This window comes from Heptranchias perlo, chromosome 19 (genome assembly GCF_035084215.1).
Source record: "Heptranchias perlo isolate sHepPer1 chromosome 19, sHepPer1.hap1, whole genome shotgun sequence".
NCBI lineage: Eukaryota > Metazoa > Chordata > Chondrichthyes > Hexanchiformes > Hexanchidae > Heptranchias > Heptranchias perlo.
In genome coordinates, this window is record NC_090343.1 from 5,894,443 (window position 1) to 5,917,063 (window position 22,621).

The following is a 22,621-nucleotide window of genomic DNA, read 5'->3' on the forward strand; positions in this document are numbered from 1 at the left end:
CTTAAAACTTACTTCTTTGACCAAGCTTTTGGTCACCTGTCCTAATATCTCCTTATATGGCTTGGGTGTCAAATTTCATTTGACTACGCTCCTGACTGAGTTTCCCCCTTCCAGCTCAAGGTGGTCAGGCTAATTTAGTGTCTCAACTGCTGCCCTGGCTGAGCTCAGCTAACCCAGTGTAGACAAGGAATCGAATTCAGGACATTCTGGTCTGCATGGCTTAGTGCTGCAATAGTTTAAAAAAAAATATATAAAACACTACTTAAAGAAGTAATCCCTTACAACTGTCCTTCAGAAGAATTGTAAAACCAGGAGATTTACTCATCATTAATTGCTACATCAGAGCTCTCACTGAACGTAGTCAATGTTGCCTTACCCCCTTGACTCCTTTCAGCTCTCCTCTCAGCAGAGAGTTCAGGAAAAAGACAACGTGATTCATACTCTGCAACTGAAGGAGAAAAAAATACAATCAATATAGTGAAAGAATTGAATGATACTGTAGAATAAATACATTTAGTATAAGGTAAAAAGCTGATGGCAAGTATAAAGCTAAGTACTTTGAATGTAATAGCAATGAATTTGCTCCTCTAATGGCCCAGTGAGCTTACCAAGTGAGTAGCTGAGCCACACAGATATGGAAAGGCCCAGGTTCAATCTCCAGTTTGCAATGATTTCAATGCCCTGGAAGGGAGAATTGAGCTTCTGAGCATTATTTAGTGGACCGTGCTACAAGTTTGCTCGTGTGGATGTCAGGTTAGAACAGGATTGGGCTTGGCTATGATGCCACTTGCAGTCAAATTGCCTGCCAACACTAACTGTCAAAGCTTACAAATGAATAATGGCTCCTTGGGTGAGATGGCAAAAAACTGGTACCTTTGGAACAGTAGAAGTTAGCACTTTCAGGAAAGGTAAGGGATGAAAATTGGAGCAAGAAAAAAGAAGTACTTACCCTCTTTATCTGCTCCATACTGTTTGAAATAAAATCTATATTTTAATTGAAGTTTTTAAGACTGAGATCAATAAAATTTTGTTAGGTAAGGGTATCAAAGGATATGGAACAAAGGCAGGTAAATGGAGTTCAGATACAGATCAGCTATGATCTAATAGAATGGCAGAACAGGGTTGAGGAGCTGGATCCCTGTTCCTATATTTCACCTAAAATTGCTTTTTGAAGTGCTCCTCATTTGATCCCTAATACTGATTTCATTGATGATGAACTGAACTATGGCAAACATTCTTCAATGACTTCCACAGGGGAATTCCTCGTGGAGTGAGTCATTTATCTGGCACTGACTGGTGTTGGTCTGTTTCCAGGTCCATCTTTAGCAAAATCTATTATTAAACTTAGACCCTGTCAAGTTTTGAAATAAGTTAAAAATGAAAATATGGCTCTTGATCAATTTGAAAATAGACTAATTGGAGTTGTAACTATGGCAAGTAGTAGACATTCAGAGACCCCCTTCAATGGCATCATAGGAACATGCCGCTTCATTTCATTAACTGAATGGATATTTTCTGGGCTCTATGGAGGAGTCTTTCAAATAGCAATTTCGCTGGAAATAATATTTTAAAATTATCCATCTGGTACATATTTAGCTGACGGTCGTATTACCACATTATTCAAGTTAATATGAAGCAATGCTGTGGTTTGACCAGTGTTACAGCGTTTATTGTTTGTGAAGTGTCTCAGTGTGTTGCAACAGTCAACAGTAGGGGATGCGGCTTTAAGACCATTGTAGGTAGCAGTAGCAATGGTGATGGGAAGCTTTGATGATGCAGTAAAGGTCCATAGCTTCAAGGCCTTGACAGTTCCATACAGGTTGAAAGGTTAAATGACAGTTTTAAACTTCCATTCCACTGCCTAGCCACGAACATTGCTCTCTTCCGCATTTCCTCTACCACCCCCAACCTCTGTTCAACGGCTGTGCACTTTCTCTTTAATTCTGTTTCCCTGAACCCTATATAACCTCAATTTCTTCCTTCCCTACCCTCACAAGCTGAAAGTTTAACTACCTAGAACATCTTGTTGTTTCAATCATGCAATGTTAACATTTTGGTACAATGCAAAACTTTATTACAACTGTAATTTTAAGGGATGATTTAACTGATCTGGGTTATTTTGCTTCCAACTTCATCAAATTTATAAAGCAAAATACTGCAGATGCTGGAAATCTGAAATAAAAACAGAAAATGCTGGAAAAGCTCAGCAAAGTGAGGCAGCATCTGTGGAGAAAGAAACAGAGTTAACGTTTCAGGTCAAAGACCTTTCGTCAGAACTGGAAGATGTTAAAGTGTTAAAGTTTTTAAGCAAGTACACAGCCAGGGAAAGCTGGGGGGGGGTGGGGAGGAAAGAACAAAAGGGAAGGTCTGTGATAGGGTAGAGGAGAAAAGTGATAAAATGACAAAAGGGATGATGGTGCAAGGCAAGGAGGCTGATAATGGGACAGGTTAAGAAACAAAAGATTGATCAAGAGTAGCTGTGAATGGCAACAGCAGAACCATTACCAGCACTTGCTGTCCAAAAAAATGGGAGTAGTGGTTATGGTCTGAAGTTATTGAAATCATTGTTGAGTCTGGAGGGTTGTAAAGTGCCTAAACAAAAGATGAGATGCTGTTCCTCGAGCTTCTGTTGTGGTTCACTTGAACAGTGTAAGAGGCCGAGGACAGAGAGGTCAGAGTCGGAGTGGGGCAGGGAATTAAAATGGCAAGCGACCGGCATGTCAGGGTCATGTTTGCAGGCAGAGTGTAAGTGTTCAGCAAAGCGATCACCCAGTCTGCATTTGGTCTCCTCAGTGTAGAGGAGACCGCATTGTGAGCAGCAAATACAGTATACTAAATTGAAAGAAGTACAAGTAAATCGCTATTTCACCTGGAAGGAGTGTTTGGGGCCCTGGACAGTGAGAAGAGAGGAGGTTAAGGGGCATGTGTTGCATCTCCTGCGCTTGCACGGGAAGGTGCTGTGGGTGATGGAAGAGTGGACTAGGGCGTCGCGGAGGGAGCGGTCCCTTTGGAATGCTGAAAGAGGAGGGAGGGGAAGATGTGTTTGGTGGTGGGATCGCGTTGGAGGAAATGGTGGAGGATGATCTGTTGAACGTGGAGGTTGGTGGGTGGAAGGTGAGGACAAGGGGGACCTTATCATGGTTCTGGGAAGGAAGGGGTGAGGGCAGAAGTGCGGGAAATAGGAAATTTATTCTTTTTTGTTTTTGGTGTGGGTTGAACTTTAGGCTCGTTATGGTGAGGGATGTGAGAGTTATGGAAAATTAAATATTTTTCCATTTTTTACCCTGAGGTCAGAAATAGCATTAAATATAGTTAAATTCAAAATACAGCTTCTTGAACTATTTCGGTGCTGTTGTGCTCAGATGTGGCCAAGACTGATTGGGTTGCCTAGCTCTCAGATTTACCTCCCTCCTTGTAGAAAAGGCCTCAACTCTGTTCTGCTGAACACCTCTCTGTGACAACACCTATTTGATGGCCTGGCTGATGCTGCAAAATTACTGTATATGGGTGTCAGCCATTCTCACCTCTGATAAGAAGGTTGCGGGTTTAAGTTCCACTTGAGTGCATAATATAGACTGATACCTCTGTGCAGTACTGAGGGAGTGCTGCACTATCAAAGATGCCATCTTTTGGATGAGATGTTAAACCAATGCCCCATCTACGCTTTCAGGTGGATGTAAAAGATCCCACGGCACTATTTAAAGAAGAGTAGGGGCATTCACCTGGTCTCCTGCCCAACATTTATCTTTTAGCCAACACCTAAAACATATGATCTGGTCATTTATTTAATTGCTGTTTGTGTGACATTACTATGTGCAAATTGGCTGCCGTGTTTCCTATATTACAGCAGTAACTACACTTCCAAAGTACTTCATTGGTCGTAAAGCACTTTGGGACGTCCTGAGATTGTGAAAAGCGCTATGTAAATGTAAGATTTTTTTAAAGTCAACATCACTAAAATAGATTATCTGGTCATTATGTCATTGCTGTAAAGCGTTTGGGATATCCGGAGATCATGAAAAGCACTATATAAATGTAATTTTTTTTCTTTCATTCTATTGCGTGTGAACCAATGTTTAAGCACTCTGATTTAACTCCCCCCCACCCTGCTCCTCTGCCGAGGGATTAAAACGGGCCGAGTCCATTTACCAACCCAAGGCTGCACTGTTCCCACCCGCCTGCCGGCATTTTATCTTCGCCGACTTTGACAGGCAGGCCCAGGCTTAATTTAAATCTAAAAGTTGGGCCCGAAGACCTCAATCACAGCGTGATTTTAACGAAGACTTGGGTGGGAGGCCCGCATGGTGTCAAATCCACCAGAGAAGCCTGGTGGGATGCAGCAAAGTGGCCAGAAGAAGCCAAGTAATATATTTTTACTCTTAGAGAGGATTCTTTGGGGGCTAGGTGAAGCAGAGGTGCTCTTTCAGCCCCTGGAAGGAATCCTTGGGCCTCCCCTGCCCCAACCCTCCCTACACCAGCATCTTTTTGAACCTCATTGCGGGGATCATTTCCTTAGGTCCCCAGAGCCAGACAGTTCCCACCCCAATTGCTGCTCCCTCCACCTTGCCATCTTTCCCGCCGGCTTCGGGCAGGAGACCGATTTCAAATATTAAAATGAGGCTCAGCAGTTAAAATCGGCTGGGTTATGCTTGCTTCTGAACTTCTGGGTGTGCCGCCCACTTCGAGCCTCCTCGCACCAATCGCACCCTCCTGTTAAAATCTCCCCTCTACGTCATTCTGTTGTTGCATTCTTTCTTCCTGCCTCTTTATTTTTATATTGCAAAAACATTTTGTAACCACTAAGTGTAATGCCTAAAGTTTGTTACATATTACATGTTCAATGTGTCTCCTTGGAGGCAACACATGTGACCTAGGCATTTACTTGAATTGCAGGAAATTTTCCACTGTCCAATGTTTTTTCTACGGAGACAGATTGTCGAAATAAACGAGCATAATTAGAATATTGTAACATCCAAAAAGTACCAACATTTGAAACCCTGAATGAAACTGAGTTGCATTAACTGAAGTTTACTCTGTGCTCGTTCTGCGCAAGAGGAAGCAAAGTCAGACTGAAATCAAGGCTTATGTAGGAAGCTCCCTCTACCATTCCGATAAACAGCGAATGGAATAAGAGGTGATAAACAAAGAGGCACCGTCACATCTCTCAAAGCAACTTAGAATTTGGGGATTGTATCAGGTGAACCAGAACAAACCTTTTGATCAAAAAGAGGAGCAGAAGAATGATTTTTACATTTTGCCAAAAGGCATTCACACCCTGGTCTGACACAATCTGAACATATAAAAATGCATACTCATTTCCAGAAACTGTTTGTCCGTTACCTTTCAAAGCACTGTTGGTTTTGCAGATTTCTTGCTTTTCAGATAGGAAAAATCTCCTGTTTTTATCATCTATTTTACATTTGACGTTTTGTAATTCTAATCGTGGGAGAATGACATTTTTGCACTGGCCCCCATGTTTATATCACCAAAGTTGCAGACCCACAAAAATGTGGATGTATAATTCTGCTATCAGGATGAGGGTGCCTGTTTTACCAAGTGAGAAGCCAGCCCACAAACATTGTTCTGCAATTCATACCACAAAATCAGCAAATATAAAAACATCCAAAATCTGACCCCCAAGGGCTGTTAGGATCTAGAGAGATGAGCTTTGAAGGCCCAAATGGCCCTTTTTCATCAGTGATTTTTCTTATGTTTTTATGAGTGCACTGAAGTAAGAACACTTAACCCCATTTAAACTTCATCTCTAAAATAAACAAAGTTCCAGCCAAAACAGAATTTGTGAAAAGCAATTGTACCTTGTTTTTGCTCCTAGTCCGGGTCTTAAGTCCTAGCAGCCTCCATGTAGGCTGTCTCTTAAATTGTTTGCCTGCTGTTCTTGAAAGTGCATGTTTCTTCTGCTGGCACCTGTGCACTCTTGGGCACTGTTTGTTCACAGTGGGATAGTAATCTGATGCTCAGCCAAGCCAGTGCTTTAGCATACTCGCATCATGATCAAAAACGACATCACCATTGCCACTGGAAGGTAGAGCCATTAATTGCACGGGGCTTGTGCCTGGGAGTATATGGTGCTACTGTAATGGGCAGTGCCTTGAGGAGCTGAAATTTGTCTAATTTTTCATGAACTATTGAAATTCATGGAAAAGCAAGTACTGATCTTTGTATACAGCAAAATTACTAACTCAAAATGGCTTACTAGCAACAAAATCATAAGTCATAAATCAAAATAAAAACTAATGTTTTATATTTGGTAAATAATAACAAATTATTTCCCCTCCCTCTTTTTATAGTCAAGAACTTACTTTTTCCACAAAAATTGGTGAATGGAAGAAAACATACCCCATTGTGAGTTCACTATTCTTTAAATACTGATCACTTTACAGGGTCTGGGTGGAATTTTAACCCCCAAGAACAGGTGGGTTGGGGGTGGGTGGGTAGTTCAAATAATTGATTTTTTGAGAGCGACCGCAACTCGGTTCCAACGTGCCCACTTCTGGGTTTAAAGTGCTACATAATAGGCTTGTCATCAAAGTTGAAGCCCATGGAATAAAAGGGATAGTGGCAGCATGGATATGAAATTGGCTAAGTCACAGGAAACAGAGAGTAGTGGTGAATGGTTGCTTTTCGGACTGGAGTATTGTGTCCAAACCAGGGCACTGCTCTTTAGGAAGGATGTGAAGGCCTTCGAGAGGGTGCAGAAAAGATTTACTAGAATGGTTCCGGGGATGAAGGACTTCAGTTACATGGGTAGGCTGGAGAAGCCCGGGTTGTTCTCCTTGGAGCAGAGAAGGATGAAAGGAGATTTGATAGAGGTATTCAACATCCTGAAGGGTCTAGATAGAGTAGATAGAGAGAAACTTTCCCATTGGCGGAAGGGTAAAGAACCAGAGGACACAGATTTAAGGTGATTGGCAAAAGAACCAAGGGTGACATGAGGAAAAACATTTTTACAAAGCGAGTGGTTATGATCTGGAATGCACTGCCTGAGGGGATGGTGGAGGCAGATTCAATCATGGCCTTCAAAAGGGAATTGGACAAGTACTTGAAGGGAAAAAATTTGCAGGGCTATGAGGAAAGGGCGGGGGAGTAGGACTAACTAGATTGCTCTTGCAGAGAGCCGGCACAGGCTCGACGGGCCGAATCGCCTCCTTCTGTGCCATAACCATTCTATGATTCTAACGAAGGCACGTAACCTATTCATCGCAGTCGGGACCTTAATTAGTTCAGGTGGACGGGTACTTATCGCAGCTAACTAGACGTTAATTAGGTCTTTTTAAATTGAATTTTACTGACCTTTAAATTTAATGCCTCCAGCATGGGTTTCCCAGGACTCGTGAATCTCATCAGTGAAAATGAGGCGAGAAGGGCCGGAACATCATGTGAGTGCCTTTATTGCATTGCTTATGGGACAGGAGGAGCTGGAGTGTTTCCTCCAGGCCCAACAAGCTTACCTGCCGCGATCGGACCCCCACAATTGGCGAAACCCCCCCCCGATATCTGAGACTCCCCCCCCCCCGGTGTCCGAGACTCCCCACCACCAACCCGGTGTCCGACTGCTCACCTCCCCAACGATGTCCGACTTCTCACCTCCCCAACGATGTCCGACTTCTCACCTTCCCCCGCGATCGCTTCCCCCCCATCCAACCCCCACAGATCTCAATTTCTCCCCGACCTCCCCCATCCAACTCCCAAAGATCCCAATCTCTCCCTGGCCTCCCCCATACAAACCCCAAAGACTGATCTCTCCACCGCTGTTTTCCCGCCTGGCTGGCCACAAGGCACAAATCCCGGAAGTAAAAATTTTATCCTTCAACGAAGTTGCGATCGCAGACTCTGTCCCGCAAACTTCAATTCCTAGTTTTGCGACCAATATACTCCCACTAACCCCCCCACCCCAGCTCTCTTCCCAGCTTCAAGTTAAAATCCAGGCCTAGGTCTTCCGATCGGTATTATCCATTTCTTTAAAATGGTTACCGTCAGCATTAAAATAATGCTAATCGGACAATCTAGGCTAACGCTTTTTGAAATGTTCTCTGATATTTGTTAATAACCTACTGTGAACTGAGTTTTGAATTTGGATTATGACATCTGGTTTGGATTCTGTCACTGGGCCAATTGGTTTTATAGGCTATTTCAGGGGGGTGATTTTAAACCCCAAGAACAGGTGGGTTGGGGGCGAGTGGGGGTTGAAAATAGTTGTTTTTTTGGGTCGCAACCGCAACACGGCTTTATTTCTGGGTTTAACAATGACGCGTAAAAGTACAGGCTTCCCACTGGGAATGCAAAGTCCGAAAATCTTGCGGTTGCGGTCATTGATCACTGCAACAGGCAGAATTGGAGTCTGGAGTTTGCAGCAGGGCAGTTTAGTTTCCAGCTTTACCTTTAGCTTTATTTATATAGTTTTGGCTGTCAAATTTTATTTTTTGTTTTAGCTCTATTAAAAGTAAATTCAAAAAGACACAATAAAATTCAAAATGCCATGGTCCTTTGGAGCCTCCACATTGATTGCACTACAGAGAGACAACAAGCTTGCAGGCCACGCCAGTCGTGACATTGACCACAGCAGTCTCTCTCTGACCATTCTACTCTATTGACAATTTTAGCGGACACTGTCCACACCCAGTTCAACATCACTTCCTGCTAGGTCTGAACATATCTTGTAGGTTTTGTATTTGATTATACAGCAATGTTGTTTTTATTTCATTTCTTTTCCGTTTTCTTCTAAATTTTAGTGCTAGTTTCAGTTTTAGTTAAAAATGTTTCTTTTCATTAACTATACGTTTAATTTTCCTCAATTAAAACCACTCAGTTCGAATTATCAACGGTTGGACATATTCACCATCACCATCTTAAAAGCATATGCTTATCATTTTTACCAGGTGTTTGTAAACAGATGTAAAATGGTGCACCTGCTGATGAGATGCCCTGACCAAATGATAAATTATGACTATGCTAAATATTTTGTTTTTAAAGTTTATAAAAAGTTCAGAAGGCTCTGTGAAAACTGCATTGCAGTAGTTCTCATTGTGTGATCTACCTGTGGTGTGTGGTCTGTCCTAAAATTTCCCAGCAGTCAGGAGCACGGTGCTGTATAACTAAGCTTTTGAAGCTTATTCTAAGAATTGAACCCACTGATAAATTTCCTTTAATAGGAACTGCATTAGCTTCATTCAGATTCAGTGACTTCTTCAGAGCTTATACATCTTTGCAGGCCTTACCAAGTTTCTCATTGGTGTCAGCAGCTCTCTAGAGGACTCTGCAAATTTACAGAAAGCTTCGGCCAGTACTGACTCTTCATTACTATGGAAATTAACTACAAGTTTTTCCAGCTCATTAATGAATGCTTCCTGAAGAGATACGTCTTCTGTAAAAATAAATAGAAAAAAAAAGTTATTTTCAAGACTATCTTACTGTAGCGACTTTCAGTGCTCGTTGAGCCCATTGGCTTCCAGTTTCAGGTATTAATCTCCATTGATTAAAAAAAACTAGTTTAGTTCATCTCTTCTCAAAATGTTGTGCTCTCAGTTGTGCTGTTGGACTCTGCTGAACCAGGATGTAGCAGCAGAGAGGAGAGACAAGGTGCATAGAAAACTAGGAGGGACAAACAGCAACAGAATAAAGAATAATGTTGAAAGAGCAGGAATGAGACAGAGGAAAAAAGCAAAGCGACTAGCATGGTGTTGGAATGCACAAGTGTTAATGCAAGGAGTGTTACAAATAAGGTTGATGAGCTGCAGTCACAAGTTGCCACATGGGGCTATAAAATAGTGGTCATAACGGAGACCTGGCTTAAACATGGGCAGCAATGGGAACTAAACATTCCTGGCTACAATGTATTCAGGAGGGATAGGGAAGGAAAAAGAAGAGGATGGCAGTATTGATCAAGGATAATATTACAGTTCTACAGAGGGACGATATACAAGAGAGTTCAAAGACTAAATCTGACAGGTTCTGACGAAGGGTCATTGACCTGAAACATTGGGCTCGATATTAGGAGGGAGGCAGGTTGGCAGCGGGGGGTCGACTGGGCACGTGGGTAATGCGCCCAGTGAATTCGGGGAGCTCCGCATGCGATCGCAGCCTAATTGAAGGCACTTACCTTGGCTTCTGGGTTTCGAGCTGGAAAGCTGCGCAGCAGGTGGTCTGCGCACCCGCATCATAGGCTGTCAGCTGGAGGAGCCCTATTTAAAGGGGCAGTCTTCCACTGACTGATGCTGCAGAAAATAGGCAAAATTACAGCATGCAGCATCCCGGGGGAAGGCTGCTCTCAGGTTTAATGATGCCTCACTCCAGGTCTTACTGGATAGGGTGAGGAGGAGGATGAGGAGGAGGAGGGAGATCTTCCACCCGGCGGACGGGAGGAAGTGGCCTGCCTCTGCCACCACGAAGGCCTGGCTTGAGGTGGCAGAGGAGGTCACCAGCATCACTAACATACCACGCACCTGCATACAGTGCAGGAGGCGCTTCAATAACCTAAGTAGGTCAGCCAAAGTGAGTACACTTACTCATTCCCCTACACTCCGTCTGCCACATCACTGCCCCCACCCCACATCTCCTTCTGCACTGCCAACACTACTCTATCACATCACTCCTCACACCCACTCAAACCTCATCCTCATCTTACCTGCACTTACTCACCTCGCCAGTACTCATCCCACCACTACCACTCAACCCAATCCTCATACAATCTCATGGCTCTATATCATTCTCACCCTCTGATGCATCTCTTTCAAGGTCAGCCTCACCCAACCTGCCACTACCTGTGCTGCAGCCACAGGGCATGCATCACATATGTGTAGTAGGAAGCGTAAGGCAAACGTGTTGTGAGCATAAAGGGGATGCACAAGGGTGTTTGAGGGTTTGTCATGGTTGTTACTTATATTTGATTTCTGATCAACTCACATTACATATTATATTGTCACCACTACTGCCACGTCTTTGCAAATCTTGTCTGGTTTGTGCAATAATGCCCTTTCCTGAGGATCACCATGAAGACCCACACCTGATGCCACCCATTGTGTCACTGCAGAGTGGGTGTAGGTGTACTTGCAGGGCTCTTCTGTGCAGACGACTGAGAGAAACCAGCTAGGTCCCCGGTGGCACACTGGAAGGATGTGGAGGAGAAGTTGTTGAGGGCTGCATTAGGGTTAGGGTTAGGGTTAACTTTGGTGACTTTGACAGTGACAGGTAAGAAGATGTGCTCGGGCCAGCCGGGAGCAGCTCGGCATGAAGGAGGCTGCAGATGTGTACGACTACATGTCGAGTGACTCTGAACCTCCGTGTGCACTGCTGCTCAGAGAGGTCCAGGAAGCTCAGCCTCGGTCTGTAGACCCTGTGGCGAGGGTAGTGCCTTCTGTGATGTATCTCTCTCTGCGGTGGCCCTCCCTCCTGCTGTGCAGGTGGATATGTCACAGCACTGTGTTGTGGAGCTCTACGTGTCTGAGGTGGACGGCGTGGCCGGCGAGGTTGGTGATGCTGTTCGTCCTCCGAGGAGGTCATGACTGCAGCTATGGCGGCCCCCATCTGGAAGAAGTACGTTTGAGAGGGTCCGCAAGGTAGGTAAATGTGCCTGCACACCGAGGTTGAGGTTGCAAGTTTGTGAATTTTATTGTTAGGAGGAGGGTGGTGGAGGCCAAGCTTTGTCCAAAGTGACAGAGTGGCCTCCTGCAATGAGTGAGGGTCTCCCCAACCCCCCCACCTGTTAAATGGACCTTTGCAGCTCCCACAGGCTGGGGGCTGCAACACGTCAATTTCAACTAGGAGTATTTCTCCCAATAGGGGAAACACTCTCAGTTTAGTTGAAAATCCCAGCCCTCCTAAAATATCCTACAAATCAGATCTGCTAACGACCTGAACTATCACATTAATTGCCTTAAGTGGGATCCTGCCGGCTTTAATTGCTGGTGGGAGTCCCGCATGCGGGGGCTGCGCGCGCATCTAAGCGCGTCACTGGGGAACCTGGAAGTGGGCGGGTTGGAGCCGGGCTCCGGACCCGCCCCGGGAATCCCCGATTTTCGGAGCCCTCCCGCCACGAACCCACCCACTCGGATGTCCAAAAATCGAGCCCATTAACTCTGTTTCTTTCGCCACAGAAGCTGCCTGACTTGCTGAGTATTTCCAGCATTTCCTGTTTTTATTTCAGATTTCCAGCATCCGTGGTATTTTGCTTTTGAAAGACTGAATCTAATTGGTTACAGTAAAGGAGCTGTTACCTTGCTGGATGTTTACTATAGACCCCCAATTAGTGAAAAAGAGATGGAGGAGCAAATCTATAGGCAAATTTCAGAGAAATGTAAAAATAATAGAGCAGTAATAGTAGGGGACTTCAATTACCCTAATGTAGACTGGGCAAAAAACAGTGTAAAGGGCAAGGGGGGGTGGGGGGGGAAGAATTCCTAAAATGTGTACAGGAGAACTTTCTTAATTAGTATGTTTCTAAACCATTGAGGAAGGAAGTAGCGCTGGATCTAGTTCTAGGGAATGAAGTAGGGAAAGTGGAATGTGTATCAGTGGGAGAACATCTGGGTAATAGTGATCATAATATAATTAGTTTTAAAGTAGTTACGGAAAGGGGCACAGAAAAATCAAAGGTGAAAGTACCCAACTGGAAGAGAACCAATTTCAGTGATTGGAGAAGGGGTCTAGCACAGGTGGACTGGAAACAAAGACTGGCCAAGGAAACAGTAAATGAGTAATGGTAGGACTTCAAACCAAGCATATTCCCATAGGAGGAAAGTTAGTGCATCCAAAGCTAGAGCTCCTGGATGGCAAAGGAAACAGAGGTTAAAATAAAACAGAAAGAGGAGGTTCATGACAAATGTCAGGTATAGAATACAATAGAAAACCAGGCAGAATACAGAGGGTGCAGGGGAAAATTGAAAAAGGATATAAGGAGGGCAAAGAGAGAGTATGATTAAAGATTAGCAGGTAACATAAAAGGGAACCGAAAAATCTATTATAAACATATAAAAAGTAAAAGGATAGTTGAAGGAATGGTGCGGCCAATTAGAGACAATAAAGAAAATCTGTCTTCACAAAACATATAAACATACGTACATACGAATTAGAGCAGGAGTAGGCTATTTGGCCCCTCGAGCCTGCTCTGCCATTTGATAAGATCATGGCTGATCTGCTTTTGACCTCAACCCTACTTTCCCGTCTAACTACTATAACCTTTGACTCCCTTGTTAATCAGGAATCTATCCAACTCAGTCTTAAAAAATTCAATGACCCCGCCTCCATCGCTCTCTGGGGAAGGGAGTTCCACAAACTCACGACCCTCTGAGAGAAAAAATTTCTCCTCATCTCCATTTTAAATGGGAGACCCCTTATTTTTAAACTGTAGCCCCTAGTTCTAGTCTCTCCCACAAGGGGAAACATCCTCTCAGCATCTACCTCTTCAAGTCCCCTCAGGATCTTATACGTTTCAATAAGATCACCTCTCATTCTTCTAAACTCCAATGTATCCAGGCCCAACTTATCCAACCTTTCCTCATTAGATAACCCCCCTCATCCCAGGAATCATTCAAGTGAACCTTCTCTGAACTGCTTCCAAAGCAATTATGTCCTTTCTTAAATAAGAAGACCAAAATTGCATACAGATGTGGTCTCACCAATGCCCTGTACAACTGTAGCAAAGCATCTCTACTTTTATATTCCATTCCCCTTGCAATAAATGACAACATTTCATTTGCCTTCCTAATCACTTGCTGTACTTGCATACTAACTTTTTGTGATTCATGTACTAGGACACCCAGATCCCTCTCTGTACCTCAGAGTTCTCCATTTAAATAATATACTGCTTTTCTATTCCTCCTGCCAAAGTGGTCAAGTTCACATTTTCCAACATTATACCATCTGCTAAATATTTGCCCACTCACTTAACCTATCTATATCCCTTTGCAGACTCCTTATGTCCTCTTCACAACTTACTTTCCTACCTACCTTTGTGTCATCAGCAAATTTAGCAACCATACATTTGGTCCCTTCATCCAAGTCATTGATATAGATTGTAAATCGTTGAGGCCCCAGCGCTGATCCCTGTGGCACTCCACTCGTTACATCTTGCCAACCTGAAAATGACCCATTTATGCCTACTCTCTGTTTCCAGTTAGCTAACCAATGCTCTATCCATGCTAATATGTTACCCCCTACACCATGAGCTTTTATTTTGTGTACCAGCCTTTGATGTGGCAGCTTGTCAAATGCCTTCTGGAAATCCAAATACATCACATCCACAGGATCCCCTTTATTCACGTTGCTTGTTACTTCCTCAAAGAGCTCTAATAAATTAGTCAAACACAATTTCCCTTTCACAAAGCCGGGTTGACGCTGCCTGATTGCATTGAGATTTTCTAAGTGCCCTGCTATAACCTCCTTAATAATAGATTCTAGCATTTTCCCTATGACAGATGATAAGCTAACTGGCCTGTAGTTTCCTACTTTCTGTCTCCCTCCTTTCTTGTACAGAGGAGTTACATTCACTATTTTCCAATCTGATGGGACCCTTCCAGAATCCAGGGAATTTTGGAAAATTAATACCAATGCATCCACTATCTCTGCAGCCACTTCTTTTAAGGCCCTAGGATGAAGTCCATCAGGACCTGGGGACTTGTCAGCCTTCAGTTCTAATAACTTTTTCCGAACCCTTTCCCCGGTGATTGTAAATGTTTTAAGTTCCTCCCTCCCTTTCACCTCTTGATTCACAAATATTTCTGGCATGTTATTTGTATCCTCTACAGTGAAGACCGACGCAAAATATCTGTTCAATTCATCCGCCATTTCCTTGTTCTCCATTATTAATTCCCCAGACTCAGTCTCTAGAGGACCAACGCTCACTTTACTTATTCTTTTCCTTTTTAAATACCTGGAGAAACTCTTACTATCTGTTTTTATATTTCTAGTTAGCTTTCTCTTGTACTCTAATTTCTCCCTCCTTATTATTCTTTTAGTCATTCTTTACTGTTTTTTATATTCTGTCCAATCTTCTGACCTGCCTCTAATCTTCGTGGAATTGTATGCTTTTTCTTTCAATTTGATACTATCTTTAACTTCCTTAGTTGGCCATGGATGGTACGTCCTTCCCATTGAGTCTTTCTTTCTCACTGGAATGTATCTTTGCTGAGTGTTATGAAATATCTCATTAAATGTCTGCCACTGCATCTTTACTGACCTATGCCTTAACCTAATTTCCAGTTCACTTTAGCCAGCTCTGTCTTCATGCCCTCATAATTCCCCTTATTTAAGATTAAAAGACTAGTCTTAGACCTACTCTTCTCTCCCTCAAACTGAATGCAAAATTCAATCATATTGTGATCACTGCTACCTGGAGGCTCCTTTACAATGAGGTCATTAATTAATCCTGTCTCATTACACATTATCAGATCTAGAATAGCCTGCTCTCTGGTTGGATCTAGAACGTACTGCTCTAAGAAACTGTCCCGAAAGCACTCTATGAACTCATCTTCCAGGCTACCTTTGCCAATCAGATTCTTCCAAATTATATGTAGATTAAAATCACCCATGATTATCGATGTTCCTTTCTCACAAGCCCCCATTATTTTTTTCTGTATACCCTGTCCTACAGTGTGGTTACTGTTAGAGGGCCTATAAAGTACTCCCACAAGTGACTTCTTGCTATACAAAATCCTGGTTAGACCACACCTGGAGTACTGTGAGCAGTTCTGGGCACCGCACCTTCGGAAGGACATATTGGCCTTGGAGGGAGTGCTGCGTAGGTTTACTAGAATGATACCCGGACTTCAAGGGTTAAGTTACGAGGAGAGATTACACAAATTGGGGTTGTATTCTCTGGAGTTTCGAAGGTTAAGGGGTGATCTGATCGAAGTTTATAAGATATTAAGGGGAACGGATAGGGTGGATAAAGAGAAACTATTTCCGCTGGTTGGGGATTTTAGGAGTAGGGGACACAGTCTAAAAATTAGAGCCAGACCTTTCAGGAGCGAGATTAGAAAACATTTCTACACACAAAGGGTGGTAGAAGTTTGGAACTCTCTTCCGCAAATGGCAATTGATACTAGCTCAATTGCTAAATTTAAATCTGAGATAGGTAGCTTTTTGGCAACCAAAGGTATTAAGGGATATGGGCCAAAGGCAGGTATATGGAGTTAGATCACAGATCAGCCATGATCTTATCAAATGGCGGAGCAGGCACGAGGGGCTGAATGGTCTACTCCTGTTCCTATGTTCCTATGTTCTTGCCTTTACTATTTCTTATCTCTACCCAAACTGATTCTACATCTCGGTCTTCAGAACTAAGGCCCTTTCTCTCTATTGTACTCATGTCATCCTTAATTAACAGAGCCACCCCTCCACCTTTTCCAAGCTTCCTGTCCTTCCGAAATGTCAAGTACCCTTGAAAAAAATAAGAGGATGAAGTTAATGTCACAGTTGAGGAAGAGGAAGTAGAGGTATTGGATAGGATAAAAATAGATAGAAAGGAGGTGCTAAATAGGTTGGCATCACTTAAAGTTAACAAGTCACCCGGTCCAGATGGGATGCTTCCTAGGTTGCTGAGGGATAGGAACATAGGAACAGGAGTAGGCCATTCAGCCCCTCATGCCTGCTCCGACATTTGATAAGATCATGGCTGATCTGTGATCTAACTCCATATACCTGCCTTTGGCCCATATCCCTTAATACCTTTGGTTGCCAAAAAGCTACCTATCTCAGATTTAAATTTAGCAATTGAGCTAGTATCAATTGCCGTTTGCGGAAGAGAGTTCCAAACTTCTACCACCCTTTGTGTGTAGAAATGTTTTCTAATCTCATTCCTGAAAGGTCTGGCTCTAATTTTTAGACTGTGCCCCCTACTCCTAGATTCCCCAACCAGCGGAAATAGTTTCTCTCTATCCACCCTATCCGTTCCCCTTAATATCTTATAAACTTCGATCAGATCACCCCTTAACCTTCGAAACTCTAGAGATTACAACCCCAATTTGTGTAATCTCTCCTCATAACTTAACCCTTGAAGTTCGGGTATCATTCTAGTAAACCTACGCTGCACTCCCTCCAAGGCCAATATGTCCTTCCGAAAGTGCGGTGCCCAGAACTGCTCACAGTACTCCAAGTGCGGTCTAACCATGGTTTTGTATAGCTGCAGCATAACTTCTGCCCCCTTGTACTCTAGTCCTCTAGATATAAAGGCCAGCATTCCATCAGCCTTATTGATTATTTTCTGCACCTGTTCATAACACTTCAATGATCTATGTACCTGAACCCCTAAGTCCCTTTGGACATCCAGTGTTTTTAACTTTTTACCATTTAGAAAGTACCCTGTTCTATCTTTTTTTGATCCAAAGTGGATGACCTCACATTTGTCTACATTGAATTCCATTTGCCACAGTTTTGCCCATTCACCTAATCTATCAATATCCCTTTGTAATTTTATGTTTTCATCTACACTGCTTACAATGCCACCAATCTTTGTGTCATCGGCAAACTTAGATATGAGACTTTCTATGCCTTCATCTAAGTCGTTAATAAATATTATGAATAATTGAGGCCCCAAGACAGATGCAAGGGTGGGATAGCAGGGGCTCTGACCACAATCTTTCAATCCTCCTTGGATGTGGGAGTGGTGCCAGAGGACTAGAGGACTGCAAATGTTACATCCCTGATCAAAAAGGGGAGAGGGATAAACTTGATAACGTTAGTCTGACTGGCCTGTGGTTAACGGTGGGAAAACTACTAGAGACCATTGTCAAGGACAAAATTAATTCTCATTTGGAGAAGTATGGGTTAATAAGGGACAGCCAACATGGATTTGTTCAAGAAAATCGTGTCTGACTAATCTGATTGAGTTCTTTGATGAAGTAACAGAGTGGGTTGATGAAGGTAGTGCACAGTAGATGTTGTATATATGGACTTTCAAAAAGCATTTGATAAAGTACCACATAACAAACTTATTCGGAAAATAGAAGCACATGGGATTAAAGGGACGGTGGTAACTTGGGTACGTAATTGGCTAAGGGATAGGAGGCAGAGAGTAGTGGTGAACAGGTGTTTTTCTGACTGGAGAGAAGTATGTAGTGGTGTACCCAGGGGTCGGTATTAGGACCATTGCTTTTCTTGTTATATATAAATGACCTGGACTCGGGTATAGGGAGTGCAATTGCAAAGTTTGTGGACGATACAAAAATTGGCAACGTAGTAAATAGTGAGGCGGATTGTAGCAGACTTCACGAGGATTTGGACAGACTGGTGAAATGGGCAGACAAATAGCAAATGCAATTTTATATGGATAAGTGTGAAGTGATGCACTATGGGAGGAACAACATGGAGAGGCAGTATAATCTAAATGGTACTATATTGTGGGGGGTGCAAGAACAGAGGGACATGTGGGTACATATTCACAAATCTTTGAAGGTGCAGGGCAAGTTGATAAGGTTAAGAAAGTGTATGGGATACTTGGCTTTTAAATAGTGGCATTGAATACAAAAACAAGGAAGTTATGCGAAATCTTTGCAAACCACTGGTTAGGCCTCAGCTGGAGTATTGCATACAATTCTGGGCAACACACTTTAGGAAAGATGTCAAGGTCTTAGAAGGGTACAGAGAAGATTTACCAGGATGATACCAGGGATGAGGGACTTCAGTTATGTGGAGAGATTGGAAAAGTTGGGCTTGTTCTCCTTAGAGCAGAGAGGTTAAGGAGAGACCCAATAGAGATATTCAAAATTATGAGAGGTTTTGCTGGAGTAAGTAGGGAGAAACTGTTTCCTCTGGCAAATGGGTCGGTAACCATAGGTCTTCGATTTAAAATAACTGGCAAAAGAACTAGAGGGGAAAAAAGGAGAATTTTTCTCACACAGAGGGTTGTTAAGGTCTGGAATGTATTACCTGAAAGGGTGGTGGAAGCAGATTCCATAGGAACTTTCAAAAGGCAATTAGCCATGTACTTGAAGAGGACTAATTTGCAGGGTTATGAAGAAAAGGCTGGGTTTGGGAGTAAATTGGACAGCTTTTTCAAAGAGCTGGCATAGGCACGACAGCCGAATGGCCTCCTTCTGTGCTGTAAGATTCTATGATTTCTGTGCATGTTCAGAAACCACAGTACAGTATCCTTTTTTTCTGTCTCTGGTGTGGGTGGGGGAGAAAAAGCAAGAATCCTGTGCTAAAATAAGCAATGTTAATGAATATGCTGAGGAATTTTTGTTTATTGAACAAGCATCAGAGTTTCCTAGGTCAGTTAAAGAGCATTTTCTATTTGTTAATTGTCCATAAGATATAGTGGTAGCTGTGCTGATTCATTGCTTTGTGCTTTCAACAGATGTTTGGTGTTACCATGATACAGCTCACCACTGCAGAATCTTGTAAATAGTTTATAGCACAGGTTTAATGCAGCATAAAACTGCCTCTGCACTGCATCAAGAATGGCCCGCAATTCACAGGAAATATGAAGTGCAACTCAGTTAATTTCTTAAAAAATTACAAACATGCAAGGCTATTTTTGATGCACTTCCAATAATTTTGAACCCTGTGCATCAATATAGAATCATTCAATGTAAATTAACTCAATAACACAGATGGTTTGAATATGTGCCACTTACATCATTCTAATCACTTCCAGGGATAGCAGGACATCGGGAAGATTTACAAAATAAACCAAAAGGCTTTAAAAGAGCATTCCTTTATAATTGGGCTCTCAAGCACTAAAATTGCTTCAATAGCTCAAGCCAATTAAAAAGGAGCATTCCTTCATAATTAAGCATCTAATGCTAAAATCACTGTAGTGCCCATTTGAAAGAAAACCACAGGCATGATTCAGCAATGTTAATTTTATTGTGGCAGTTGCTACATCTGCAACAATGATTTGGCACAAATCACAAAGATCCTCAATTTCCATTGACAGGTCTGCCATTTTAAGCATAGCAGTGTTGAGGCAACAGACGGGACAATATCATACCCACTGCAGCTTCGAAAAAACATTGACAAACAAACTTGACACCTGCTGTCATTGCAAATATGCAGTGGGCTACAGATCACAATCAAGCTGTTGACATTTCTTTTGTACAATGTCTTTTGGGATACTAGGAGTAGGTCCGAACCCCATATTAGGTCTTGATAAAAATAACGCCGAGGTAATTTTCCGCTTAAAAGTCACTAGTGTACTGCTCGTTACACTTTCTAGCTATGTCAAGTGAGAGAAAATGTATGTAAATATGGCTAAAATACTCCATTTTAGTTATGGTGTCTAATTCAGATTCTAATCTAGTAATAGTGAGGAATGTCAAGCTTAGTAGTATACTGTGATATGACACATTCCTATGATGTTATTTCGGATTAATCAACTGTGGTTTATCACAATCATAGCACAATCTAATTTTTCAATGTGCACATCATCATAAACCAACTACATGGAGCATCTTGGATATCAATGTCTGCATTAATATATGCCATCAGGAAATAAACAGAAACAAAAACAGAATATGGACTCCACAAACTCTTAATATATATATCTTAATAAGTAGACAACTCATTTTGGGTTTCAGAAGATATTTGTAAAACCACATAATTGAAGGACACCTGTACATCCTGATGAGTGCAAAGCAATAATTTCCAGATATCTGTGTTCGCCACGTCACGTTATTGCTGTAAGTTTTGATTAGAGGTGTGCTAATACATTTGGATTTCTTTTTCTTTACCTTGACCTGAGGTATATCTCGCTTTGACTGCTTTCTTCATTTTCTGGAATACAGACCTATCCTTGTCTAAAGCCTAGGGAAGGAAAAGAAAACACAAGGAGAAAACATCAGGCTATTAAAGTGTCATTAGTCCTTTTAACAACAGTTCTTATTTTTTCACTGTTCCAATGAATGCAACAAGTAATGTAGTTAATTAAAGAGTGAGCAAAAGGAAAGCTTGAGCAGTTTACACAATCATCTAAAAACTTGTCAAAGTCTGTAATATGCAGATATTAGCCCTGAATTTCCACAGGCCTTCCAGCGCACTCTTACTGTAAGTCAGTCGGGAGTGTGGCAGAAGACTTAGGAAATTGTTTGAGGAGGTTGCAGAGATAGGGAGGGGTGAGGCGATGGAGGGATTCGAACGAGGGTGAGAATTTTAAAATCGAGGCGTTGGAGGACCGGAAGCCAATGTAGGTCAGCGAGCAAAGGGGCGATAGGTGAACGGGACTTGGTTCGAGTTAGGATACGGGCTGCAGAGTTTTGGATGACCTAAAGTTTACAGAGGGTGGAAGATTGGGTCCAGCCAGGAGAGCTTTGGAATAGTCGAGTCTGGAGATAACAAAAGCATGGATGGGGGTTTCAACAGCAGATGGACTAAGGCAGGGATGGAGATGAGCGATATTACGGAGGTGGAAGTAGGCAGTCGTGGTGCTGGAGAGGACATGGGGTCAGAAATACATAGAATTACATAGAAATTACAACACAGAAACAGAACGTTCAGCCTAATGTGTTGGTGTTTATCCTCCACATGAGCAGTAGTCCTAATCTCATGTGCCTGCATTGCTCCTATATCCCTTTATTCCCCTTTCCTTCAACCACCTACCTAATCTATTCTTAAATGCTAACATGATCTCTGCTTCAATCATTAACTCTGATAGTACATTCCACAGCCTCACAACCTTATAGGAACATAGGAACATAGGAACAGGAGTAGGCCATTCAGCCCCTCGTGCCTGCTCCGACATTTGATAAGATCATGGCTGATCTGTGATCTAACTCCATATACCTGCCTTTGGCCCATATCCCTTAATACCTTTGGTTGCCAAAAAGCTATCTAGCTCAGATTTAAATATCGCAATTGAGCTAGTATCAATTGCCGTTTGCGGAAGAGAGTTCCAAACTTCTACCACCCTTTGTGTGTAGAAATGTTTTCTAATCTCGCTCCTGAAAGGTCTGGCTCTAATTTTTAGACTGTGCCCCGTACTCCTAAAATCCCCAACCAGCGGAAATAGTTTCTCTCTATCCACCCTATCCGTTCCCCTTAATATCTTATAAACTTCGATCAGATCACCCCTTAACCTTCGAAACTCCAGAGAATACAACCCCAATTTGTGTAATCTCTCCTCGTAACTTAACCCTTGAAGTCCGGGTATCATTCTAGTAAACCTACGCTGCACTCCCTCCAAGGCCAATATGTCCTTCCGAAGGTGCAGTGCCCAGAACTGCTCACAGTACTCCAGGTGCGGTCTAACCAGGGTTTTGTATAGCTGCAGCATAACTTCTGCCCCCTTGTACTCTAGTCCTCTAGATATAAAGGCCAACATTCCATTTGCCTTCTTGATTATTTTCTGCACCTGTTCGTGACACTTCAATGATCTATGTACCTGAACCCCTAAGTCCCGTTGGACATCCACTGTTATTAACTTTTTACCATTTAGAAAGCACCCTGTTCTATCCTTTTTTGATCCAAAGTGGATGACCTCACATTTGTCTACATTGAATTCCATTTGCCACAGTTTTGCCCATTCACCTAATCTATCAATATAACCTTGTTTTAAAAAGTATCTGCTGCTCTCTACCTTAAATTTCTTACATTTAATCTGATGTTGTACACTCCTCAACCACTGGAAACGCTGTTTCTATCTACTCTGTCCCATCCCTTCATAATTTTATAC

General features: G+C 42.6%; 1 protein-coding gene across 1 annotated transcript in view; it reads right to left on the reverse strand.

Moving 5' to 3' along the window:
* Positions 1 to 22,621, reverse strand: part of unm_sa1614 (un-named sa1614) — a 214,571-nt gene that overhangs the window by 118,088 nt on the left and 73,862 nt on the right. The window contains exons 2-4 of the mRNA XM_068000226.1: positions 20,685 to 20,757; positions 9,237 to 9,382; positions 377 to 448 (exon numbers count right to left, since the gene is read on the reverse strand). Coding sequence (XP_067856327.1) covers positions 377 to 448; positions 9,237 to 9,382; positions 20,685 to 20,757 — 291 coding nt within the window. The remainder of the gene's footprint in view (positions 1 to 376; positions 449 to 9,236; positions 9,383 to 20,684; positions 20,758 to 22,621) is intronic.